This window comes from Phocoena sinus, chromosome 20 (genome assembly GCF_008692025.1).
Source record: "Phocoena sinus isolate mPhoSin1 chromosome 20, mPhoSin1.pri, whole genome shotgun sequence".
NCBI lineage: Eukaryota > Metazoa > Chordata > Mammalia > Artiodactyla > Phocoenidae > Phocoena > Phocoena sinus.
In genome coordinates, this window is record NC_045782.1 from 57,710,960 (window position 1) to 57,723,117 (window position 12,158).

The 12,158-nt window shown below is 40.3% G+C and overlaps 1 protein-coding gene across 19 annotated transcripts in view; it reads right to left on the reverse strand.

Annotated features, from left to right (window-relative positions):
• The window catches only part of CEP112 (centrosomal protein 112), a 426,576-nt gene that overhangs the window by 130,674 nt on the left and 283,744 nt on the right, over positions 1-12,158 (reverse strand). Inside the window, exon 22 of one of the 19 annotated variants that reach the window (XM_032616356.1) lies at positions 11,595-11,672. The exons of the other annotated variants lie outside the window; for them this stretch is intronic. Coding sequence (XP_032472247.1) covers positions 11,616-11,672 — 57 coding nt within the window. The 3' untranslated portion in view covers positions 11,595-11,615. Of the gene's footprint in view, positions 1-11,594; positions 11,673-12,158 lie in introns of those variants that run through there. 19 annotated transcript variants of the gene reach the window in all.

A 12,158-nucleotide genomic window follows, 5' to 3' on the forward strand; every position in this document is an offset into this window, starting at 1 on the left:
AGAAAGTACGGACATTGGGAAAGTTGAAAAGTCACAAAGCTGGCTGTTCCTACCAAGATCCAGATTTTATTTTTGTTTTGTTTTTGAATGAATGCTCCTTGGATTGCTGTAAGCTTTTGGTTAATTTCCATAGTTCTGAAAAGGTTATGATCATTTTTGCCTGTTTTCTAATTGCTTTTATGGAGGGCAATTTTTGGAGGTTCTTATTTTGCCATTTTCCCTGGCATTCTCCCCAGCACACTCATTAAGTGTTGTTTTCCACAGGGTTACATCCTTTCCTGTTTTCTCTTCTTATTCCACAAACTTTCCTTGGGAAATATTATCCCTGTCTAGGCCTTCAAATTCTACCCAAAAGTCATTGACTCTCAAATCTACATCTTCTACACTAACATTCCCCCTTGGAAGACTTACTGATGACCAATGGCCATTTCTGTGTGTGTATTTCACAGGTGTCTCCAGCCCAACACGTCTGAAACCACTCATCCACTTGGTTCCCATACCAGGAAACTCAGAGGCATCCTAGATTATTCTCTTTTTAAAAAAATTTCAAGTCTTCACTAAAACACCTCCTCTGTCGAATATTCCAACATCCCAACTCCCACAAAGTGAGTCATTCTCTTTTCTTAATACACTTGTCCCCTGTGTAACACTTGTTTACACAATGATCCTCTCCCTAGACTCTCAGCATCGTAAGCAAGAACTGACCCATGTTCTCATCCCTAGGACTCATCACAGCACCCAGCACATTAGAGTCAGTCATATGTGTTATCCGTGCAACAAACTATTTTCCAAAGATGGCCACACCAATATATACACCTTCCCACACGTTCTTCTCACAACATAGTGTCAACGTTCCTCCATCAAAAGATGGGGTCTCTGTTCTCTCCTCTTGAGCCTGGGCAGAACTTTGTAACTGCCTCCACCAAAAGAATGAGGTGGAAATGACAGTGCTTGATTTCTAAGGGTAGGTCAAAAAGGTGGTATGGGTTCCACCTGGTTCTTTGTCTCAGGACATGTGCGTTGGGAGTCCTGAGCCAACATGTGAGAAGTCTAGCTGCCCTGAAGCTGCCACGTGAAGAGACCACGTGGAGATGGGGAGCTGTTAGACAGCCTTCCCTGTGTAAGCCAGAAATGTAAGTGAAGAAGCCCTCACATGGCCTCAGCCTCAGCTACGTCCGACTGCAGCCACAGGAGGAATCCAAGCCAGAAACACTCAGCTAAACAGCTCCCCAACTCCTGACCCACAGAAACAGTTAGGAGATAATAAATGTTGTTTCTGAAGCCACTACCTTTTGTGGTGATTTGTTTTACAACATTAGATAACTAAAAAAGTAATAAATGCAGAAATGAAGATGATGACAGAGAAGTATCTTGGTGCATACACAATATTCATCTTTGTTTTCTCTACCATGCATCATTTTTAAATGGAAAAAAAGTGGTAAATATGTGATTAAAAGAAAAGTATCTCATACCTGCATCAAAAGTGATAAATATGTGATTAAAAGAAAAGTATCTCATACCTGCATCAAAAAATGTCAAAATGTAATTAATGTGTATGCAAAATGAACTGGCATCCAGCAAGGAAGTCTTTTCCCAAAATACTTAGGGGTTGCATTATTTTCTCAAAATATAGTTTTTCAAATAATAACTTGCTTATTTAACCAAGTACTATATGGTACCCCAAAAGGCAAAAACCTTATTCTCCATTCCCTCCAAATAGATCATTTCATAAATATAACTTCTGGATCATAAAGATAACTTCTGGATCATTGATGTTACAATGCTTGACTGTTCTTGGTAAATTTTTCCTATATTAAATGTCTTAACATGTTTTTGTAGTGTTCTAATCAAGAGAGTCCTTTTATAAATCATTGAGCACTTCTGTTAATTCTGAATTTTCACACATTAGTGATACTTAATGAATTTAAAATAGTTTATATTTATGAATTATTTAAGATAGCCTAGATGTAAACAAATCCACAATGACAGAAATAATGATTCTGTTTTTAACACATATTTAACCTCAAGCTAATAGCTGTGAATATCTTGAGATTATATTTCTTTAGAACAGATGCTTACTTAACACAGATAAAAGAACTTAAACATTAAACAAAGCCTCATCCAAAAGAATTTGCCACTTTTCAATAACCTTTCAACGTGTTTTAAGAGTTGGGATTAATTACCTATAGTTTCTAAAAATGTGTATTGTCTGGTTTATCTAAGCCAAAAGGAATAGCAATTTAAGTAAAAACAAGAAAAGCTTTGACTCACAAATATAAAAGAAAATTTCTTTGTATCATTAAAATTAAATGTGCAATCTATGCTCCTGACGCTGTTTTGTATTCTAAGTCTATAAAGCTTTTTTTAAAAAACAAATTTTAGATATTTTTCCGTTTCACATGTTGGTGAAGAAATGTAATTATTCACTCAACACATATGTTGGGAGCACTATATAAACCGCCAACATTTCCCTTAGAAGAGATATATAGTTTACAGTTAAATATCAGGAAAACTGTCCTCAATTCACATTTTTCTTTTTGCTTAGTACATTGAGCATAATTTCACATAAAGTATATTTCTGATGTCATTTTAAAAAATCCCTTATTTGAGTTTTATTTGCCAATTTCAGGCAGCTACATTCTGGGCTGAAGCAAAAAAATTAATAGTGCTTTGTGAATTATTTAAAATACTATATGTATATGGGTGAATGTATAATTTATTGTCAGAATTCGATAACTTTTGAGAGTGAATGGAGTGTTAAGAATCACAGCGAGAAAACAGGCATTGAAACAGGAACCGGAGGTCACCCTAAGTATGAATCACATCTCCGCTACACTATTAACAGAACAAGATTAAACACCACCATGCTAGGTCAGCTCCACAGTCCATCTGGCCAAGTCCATTATGTACCCGTAATCTTCACAGTAACAGGAAGAGTCATAAAGGTCTTCATCAACACCATCATTAATATATTTTATGTTATTGTATTATTTCTGCTACCACCACAATACTCCCTTGCCCGGAGGTCAGAGTTCCAGTGGCAAGATCATGTATATTGTTTAGGAGCTGCCCCACGGCCCCTGCCCGTATGCTATCGGGTGTAGAAAATCAGTCAACAAATTGAAAGCAGCTGCCACCAGGATAAAGTGATGACGGAAAGAAGATAGAGGGGTGGGAAGAACCATGAAAGGGAGAGAGAACCAGAATGACAACGTGGGGCACATTTATTGTAGGGTGTTTCTGCGTGGCACCAAACGTTCACAGTGATGACTCTGAGTTGTCAGGAAGGGGCGTTGATGGTTTCGGCATTTTTTGTCTAAAAGAGTAGAGCGGTATGTTAGAGAAAGCCTTCAAAATGAACGTTTTGGCACATACGTGGTGATTACATTTTAGTTATTTGGAAACTGACATGTGGAACAATTTATTCCTAAGCAATATCGGATAAATGGGGCATTCCTGTACTTCCTTTTATTTGTCTTGAAACTATCTCTTTCAAGTTCTTCTAAACAGTGTTTGTTGAAAAAAAAATCAGAATTAACCCACTCACGGTATGAGAAGATTAGAGAATGTGATCATAGAATCCCTCGATCTTCTGCCTAAAATGAAAACATGTCTTCGTGTCCAAGTTGCTTCATTCCCTTTATCACTTTAGTTACCCTGTTTCAAAGGTTCACTAGTTCTGTGTTATCTTCATAATTTTAAGCTTCATTAAGTTCATTCAAATCGTATTTGATACAAAAGCAGACAAAAATGTTTTGCTCTATTCCGTTTCCAGAGAGCAAGAAGTGTCTGTGTCAGTTTCACAGGTTGGTGAAACCATGGCCCAATAATTATTCTTTACGAAATCTTTTCAGTCTAACTGGGGAGCTAGAGTTTAGAAAACAATGAAGATCCATCCGTCCATCCATCCAGCCAACAAATTTTTATTGGCTGCTCACTATGTGCCAGACACTGTTCCAGACACAGGAGAAACAACAGTGAAAAATCAAGCAATAAAAATAATAAATCCTAGGAAGTGCAAAGTAATGTGGAGAAAAAAGGTACAGTCCAAGCACAGAAAGTGAGAGGGGGCGCTAACATTTAGGCAGGAGCCAGCTGGTCACTGGATGGGACGAGATCTGGAGGAGAAACCCAGAACAATCTCGGCCTATTTACAAATGGCGAGAAAGCCCCCTGCTGGATCTGGGTGACCAGCGGGAGGGCCAGGGGGTAAGTCGGAAAGGACAGGGGCCAGATCCCACTGCACCTTGAGGGCAAAGTGAGGGAGTTTCCCTTCTGTCCTATAATAGTGGTGAGGGGCCGTTGCGAGGTGAGGAGCAGAGGAATCCGTGTGAACAGCAGCGTTTAGAGAGAACAAGTGCGGCGGAAGGGAGACCAGGTGAGAGCCGCCGTAGAGTCCAGACGACAGCCGAGGGTGCTTTAAACCAGGCGGTCGTGGCATCAGTGACGGGAAGCCGTATGACACGGGACGTACTTTGAAGACAAAACCAGAGGGGCATCCTGATAGGAAGGATGCGGCTGTGAAAGAACGAACTGCGTCAGGGATGCCTGCGAGTCTTATTTCCTGACTTGGAGAAGACTGGAGGGGAACTGAGAGCTCTGTTTCAGAAATGCTAAGTGCGGGGTCCCAGCATCCCAGCAGAATTTCAGGGCCGAAATCTAGGAAGAGGCTGGATATACAAGTCCGGGGCTCGGGAGAGAGACGAGGACAAGAGATGCAGACTGGAAGCCGCCAGCGTGCAGATGGCATTGACGCTGTGGGGCGAGACAGGGTCAGCTAGGATGAGAAAAGAGGCATGAAGGGGCGTGAGGACACGGTGGAGCCACTATCACAGCAGGTGTCCAACCAGGAGAAACCCCCGGGGAGTGTGACACCACCTGTTCACGTGATTAAAGTCTGTCAAAGAGAAAGTGACCGGTGGTGTCAGAACTGCCGAGAGGTCGACTGAGATGAAGACTGAGGACGAACACCGCGTTTAGTGCCGAAGCCACTTGTTGATCTGACCCATGTTTCAGTTACCGGAGTGGCTAGAGCCCCGGGGACACGGGTGGAAGAAGAGAGTACGAGAACATGGAGCAGGTAGGCAGCCAACCCTCGCTGGGGAGTCTGGCTACGAGGAAAAGCAGACGAACGGTGGCTGAAGGGGGTCTGCGTCATTGCAGCAGAGCATTTACTGCTCGTCGAGTACCATTCCCCTTCCCCACACCCCACCTCCGCTTTCCAGCCCCTGCAGGTAAGTGGGCCTTTGTCTAGTGACATTTGAAAGAGTGGAGTCTCCGCAGACTTCCAAAACAGACTTACGGTGACCAAAGGGGAAATATGGCGGGGCAGGGGGTGGGGGGAGAAATCGGGAGCTTGGGATGAACAGACACACACTGTACCTAAACTACCTAACCAACGAGGACCTATACTGTGTAGTGCAGGGAACTCTACTCAATACTTTGTAACAGCTTAAATGGGAAAAGCATCTGAAAAAGAAGAGATACATGTATGTGTATAACTAAATCACTTTGTTATACACCTGAAACTAACTAACACAACATTATTAATCAAATACACTCCACTATTAAGAAAAGAAATATAATTTGAGCCACATATGCAATTTTAAATCTTCTAGTGGTCACATTAAAAAGTTAAAAGAAAAGGTAGAATTTAAAAAAATGTAGAAGTTTAAAGACCTTTGTACTTTAGGACTATAAAAATACTTTCCTATGTTTTTGCTTGTACTCTTTTAAAAATATTTTAATATTAAATCTATACAGAATAAAAAAATATTAAAAAAAATAGTGGAGTCTCTTTGTCGAATGATACAGGAGTTAGGATCTGGGAAAGTATTAATCACATGAAATTTATTGGTAATTAACCAGTTTAGACCTACAAAAACAGCACTTTCTTATGACTTCACAGTAAACCTTTGTTAAGCCACCAAAATCTTGGGGTCAATTTGCTACCACAGTATAACATAGCATAATTTGGTATAAGTGGTCAAAGGATTCTTTAAAATATTACAGAATGTTTTTATGATTTGGGAAATAATACTGTAGAGAGAAAAACGTTGCTACAAGAGATGAATGATTAAAGGGAAAGTCCTTCGGTAGAGGTGAGGCCTGCAGTGCACCAGCGAAGTCCTTAGACAGAGACACACGCTTCCTTAAGTAAGGTGTCCACGCGTGTTCCAAGGGGGGAGGGGTGACCACACAGACGCGGATGCAGCTGGAGGGGGATGTGGGATGGGCTGACGAGGTGATTCTCTTCTGTTGCTTCTACTTTTCCAGCAAAACAACAGTCAACAATGAGAGGAAGAAAGTAAAAGGAACCGTTGGAGGTTTGAGAAGAAAAGAGAGGTATGAAATTTTCCTAGAGAGCGGGAAAATGAATTAACCAGGAAGTGCTGAGGGCCCGCTCGAGCTTTTTGGCCTTACGTTTAAGTGAGACCAGTTAACCTAAGTGTGTCTTCTCTTGAACTGTGTCCAACGGTTTAGACACAAGAGTAGGGTCCATGAGAATTTGGTTTAACCAGCCTTGGGGACTTGTAAGCAAGGGAGGGAGGAGGAAGTTGAGGCCAGTCCAAGGGGGCGGTGAGTGCACTGCTGGGATATGAAAGCTAAGCTGGGGAAGGAAGGCACAAGGAAGCTGACGGAATGTGAAACATGGCAAGGTTCATGGATTAGAAGTCCCCATGGGGCAAAGATCTTAGAGAGGATGCTAAACTGAGTTAGAAAGGGGGTGGGCTAGGGACAGGGAGAGAGAGAGAGGAATGCCTGAAGCCAAGATTTTGAAGACGGTACAGGTATTAGAAAGGGCAAGGACTCTAGGTCATAACCATGGGCAGAGAGCTGAGGAGAAGAGTGATGAGCTAAAGGAACCGAGAGGCCGGTGTGATGGAATGCTTCTCATCAGTGGGTCCATCCATCCCATGCCACCCTGGCTGTGGACAATTATGACTCGTGTCAGGACATGCTTTGTACTTTCTGTACTGGTTTAATCACGTACCACTTACAGCCACGAAAGTCAAGCCTTATGAATAAGACAGTGTTTGAAAAATATCTAAATTTCATAAGAAAAGTGAGATTTAATTAAATAAAAGTTTTTAAAATTTTGCTCTTCATTAATCTCTCGATAACTTAAAGCTAAAGGACAAGCCATGCATTTCTACAATAACAGAATGCCTTAGTTTTGTCGAAACTCTAAATTGAAGTGGCACTTTACTACTAAAATATATGTAAAAACCATTCTTAATTTCTCTCCATGAATACCTATTTTTTCATTGCTGTTTTCCAATCATACGCATATGTACCGAAAGCACCTTTTTCTTACTGAAAAGTATCTGACTCGTCTGTGGTTTTCATTTTCTTGCTTTGAAGCATATTTATATGGAAAAATGGCTTCTTCCTCTTGTCGATGGTTCATGTTTAAGAAAGGAATAGAATTCCTGCTCCGACACAGACCTAGAGAGCCCAGAGAAAATTCTTCCCTGTCTATCAAACGCAGCGGTCTAATGCGGCTGACAAGGACACCTAAAGGCAGCAAACGACAGTCAGCCATTTATAATGGAAGGTTTTCCATTGAACTATTTTGGGTTCCTATTATAAATTATCTCCAGATAGAAACCAACCAGATTAAAATGAAACATTACAATGGGAAAACAAAACTTCAGTTTTATTTAGAAATAAAGCAACCTTCCAAACAAGCATCCCTAATCTCTCAAAGACAACGATAAGGCAATCTGGCGGCTTTCAAAAGTCAAAGTGACTTTCAAGCACGGCTATTTAAATGGACAGAAATTTCTGCAGTTGTCAAAATGCAAAATTTAAAAAGAGAACTAACACTTTTTTAAATGAATGTATAAAACTTTAGAATTTATATGAGATAAAATCTTGTTTTCAACATTTTTAAGGTTGAAAGAAAGCAGACACCGCTTTTCCAAAGCTATTATTGAACAAAAATGTTCCGAATAAAGAGTACATGGATGGACCTAGAGAATATTATGCTCGGTGAAAAAGTCAGAGAAAGACAAACATCGCTTATACGCAGAATCTAAAAATTACACAAATGAATCAATATACAAAACAGAAGCAGACTCACAGGCATAGAAAACAAACTTACAGTTACCAAAGGGGAAAGGGAGAGACAAATTAGGAATGTGGGATTAACAGATATAAACTACTATACATAAAGTCAGCAGCAAAGATTTACTGTATAGCACAGGGAACTGTATTCAATACCTTATAATAAACTATAATGGAATATACTCTGCAAAGAAATAGCTGAATCACTATGCTGTACGCCTGAAACTAACAATATTGTAAATCAACTATACTTCAATTTGAATAAAGGTAATGCATGAGTGAGCATTTCCTCTGACACCATAGGACCCAGGTGACTTGCAGGACACTATAGGAAGAGTACACTTCTGGTCATCCTATACAAACACCAGGAAAAGGTCTGGTTCTTGTCCTGGGATCTGGACCAATAATTCTGCTTGAAAAGGTACATGAAGAGGATTCCATTGTTGAATGGATCTCAGATAGAGTTCAAAGCGATCAAATAAAAGCTAAAGGTCAGTCAGGTACCAAATAGTCAAGAAGACCAATCAAGGTAGAAATAAGAAACATGGGGAATGGGCAGTTAGGAACCCAAATCAGAGTCTGGCTGGGAGTGAGGAATGTGGAGTAGGCATGAATTGGTTCATTCCTTGGTGGTCCAGTGGCTAAGACTCCGTGTTCCCAATGCAGGGGGTCTGGGTTTGATCCCTGGTCAGGGAACTAGATCCCACATGCTGCAACTAAAGATCCCGCGTGCCACCACTAAGATCTGGCACAGCCAAATAATAAATAAATACTAAAAAAAAGAAAAACATTAAGAAAAAAAAAACAAAACAACTGTCTTGTGAAGCAGGATCTCCTTCTATCTTATGCTCGTGGCGACTTGTCTGAGCCAAGAGACAGCTGGATTAGCCGGGTAATGGCATGGGAAGCAAACGATTCCCAGCGTAAGCTTTGGAGAAAGATACGCTGGAATTAGCACGTTGGTTCTGCACCTGTAGCTGTGTAACTCGGAGCAAGCTGCTTCACTCCTCCGAGCCGTAGTATCACCAACTGTTCTACGGGAATAATAACTTCAAGGTGTTGTGAGAGTTAAACAATGTATGTGAAAGTGCCTGGCCCGTGGAAGGCACACATAAACACCTTCCTCCATCGGGCCAATACATACTCTACATGCTCATCCGTTGTTTAAATCACATCGATTATTTTCAGGAATTTGAGCACAAGGAAATGCAAATCAGAGGATCTGTGTCGTGTGACCTTAAGAAAATACAGAGATGATAATTTGTTTCATGACACTGGCAATGTCAACTTTTATAAGAACAACTATTTAAAAAATCTTGTGTTTCGTCGTCAAATTGTTGGCGTGGAAATGAGAAGGGAATAGAAGATAGTAAACAAACTTATTATTTGCAAACATAAACTCAGATAATAAATATCTTTATCCCCTAAAGGTGCCTATTTCTTGATAAGCATGAAAAGCTAAAGCTTGGAAAGACAGTAGCCGTGTGAGTGAAGGACAGAATCTTGTGCAGGGAGATCACTGGTCTACGCTGCCTACCCAGGTATTGACAAAGGCCTGGTTAGAACCCACTTGTCTCCCTGCATGTGTGTCTAGCGTTCATTCTCACCAAAGAAGTTAAACCTTGTTTCCTGGGGAAAGTCTCACGTGGTCCCACAGCTAAGTTGTCCACTCTGGCATAGGTCACAACTCCTTGTGTTTCTCCTCACTGCAAAGTCACCATATGGTTCATTTCCACATGTATTACATTAGTGAAGGGCACAGGTTCTGGAGTCCAGCTGAGTTTGAATCTCTTCTCTCCAAATTACTGAACCTACCTAAGCTTCCACAAAGAATAACAGTACTTATACTTTGCGGTGAGAAGAGACAATGAGATGAGCCTTTACAACTATGCTTGACACTTGATGCAATACATGTAGGTCATTTTTATTACTAGTCAGTAAGGGCAACTAGGGCAAAGAGTGTTTAATACCAGATGTCAACACACTCGTGGTGTGGAGCTCTCCCCAAAACACTATAGGATGTGCCCCTTGTCCGACACTTAGTACAAATGAAAACCCATGAAATTCACAAACGTTGAAAGTGGTTGTGATTATGGTTTTAAAATATAGGTAGTCCTTGCTGTGCACCATTTTGATTTGCGTGCATTTCAGTTTTCATGGGTGGGTTAGATTAAACCCAGTGCCTCAACAACATAATAGTTAAATTTTCAATTACTACAATACATCTTCTATGGTGAAGAGTCTATTAAATGATTTTCTGATTTTTTAAAAGTGCGTTGCCTTACTAACTTTATAAGCCTTCTTAATATGTACTAGATAAAAATCTTATATAAGGTACATATTTTGCAAATATTTTCTTCCAGTCCATGGCTTGCCTTTTTATTTTCTTAAAGTGTCTTTTGAAGAGCAAAAGTTTTGATTTGGATTAGGTCCAAGTTACCATTTTTTTCTTTCATGGCTCATGCTTTTTTATTCCAATCAAGGAAAAATTCTGCCTGAACCAGCATTACTAAGATCTTCTTCTAGGGTTTCATACTTTTAGCATTCATGTTTAGGTCCAGGATTTATTTGTTTCTTTGGTAACAGTGTGAGGCGAAAGTAGAGGTTCTTTTTTTCCCCTTATGGACAGTCAATCGTTCCAGAGCCACTGATACTTGTGAAAAGACTATCCTTTCCCCATTCATTATAGCACATTTTTTGGTCAAAAAAACAATTAATTATAAATGTGTAGGTTTTAAAATCTAAGATTTCCTCAAGATTTGCCTATCAAAAATTGTGCTATTTCTAGCTTCTGAATAGTAAAGATTAGGTTTATAACCTTCAACAACTTTGACTTGGTTCTACTCCTGAGCTCTCAAACAGTATTTAAAAGACAAGTCTCAATCGTCACATCTGGATTTTTATTAAAATGCTGTCTAATTCCTTGGCCATATAAGGTACATGTTAAAAAGATGGTACAGGGCAGTTAAAAGTCATGCCAAAGCACCACTCTGACTGGAAACATTTATAGTATTTTATTTTCAGCATATAACTAACAAATGCAAATAACATGGAAATTCTATGAACCCTGCCAAATGTAGTCCACTTACCCTGGGTTATCTTTTTACTTAATTTGAGCTGATACCATGTTGGGGCTATTTTATTCCCAGATACATTTTATGGGAAATAAACTGATTTGTAATTTTTTAAAAAATCTGTGTTAAGGGCTTCCCTGGTGGCGCAGTGGTTGGGAGTCCGCCTGCCGATGCAGGGGACACGGGTTCGTGCCCCGGTCCGGGAAGATCCCACGTGCCGCGGAGCGGCCGGGCCCGTGAGCCATGGCCACTGAGCCTGCGCGTCCGGAGCCTGTGTTCCACAACGGGAGAGGCCACGACAGTGAGAGGCCCGCATACCGCAAAAAAATAAAAAATCTGTGTTAAAATATTTTTTAACCTTTCATGTTTTGATCAATAATTATAAGTTTTCTTCTTTGCATCTTTGGTCTCTAACACATTCCCAAGCTCACATTTTAGGTGCTCGGCAAACGCTTAACTGGAACATGAAGTTCAACCAAATTCAACTGCTGATGTGGCGACTTGCACAATAATCCAGAAATCCAGACCCTAGTGGGATATACAATGAAAACAGTAACTATGCATTTAGCGTTCCTTTACTCAAAGTTGTTCTAAATGTACAAATACACTTTGCATATCTCAGGTGGGCAGCCATTCATATAAATATTGTGAAAGGGGTTTTTAAAGTTTTTCTGTTAAAAATAGCAAAGCCTTCATTGCAGATCAAGAGTCCCATATTTTAAGATAATGTCAAAATCTCAAATACTTCTAGCTCTTTGGAGATAGAAACACAGTGACAGATAACCTAGGCAGCGTATGAGTGCCTTTTCTCTGCTTCCCACTTCTCTGAACACCCTTTCTCAGGGTTCTGTGCAGGTGGGTAAGATTACGGTCAGAAGCAAAACCTGACACTGATGCGGAAAGATACATGCACCCAATGTTCACAGCAGTACTACTGACGAGAGCCAAGACATGGAAGCAGCTCAAGCGCTGTCAACAGGCAAATGGATAAGGAAGATGTGGTACATGTAAACA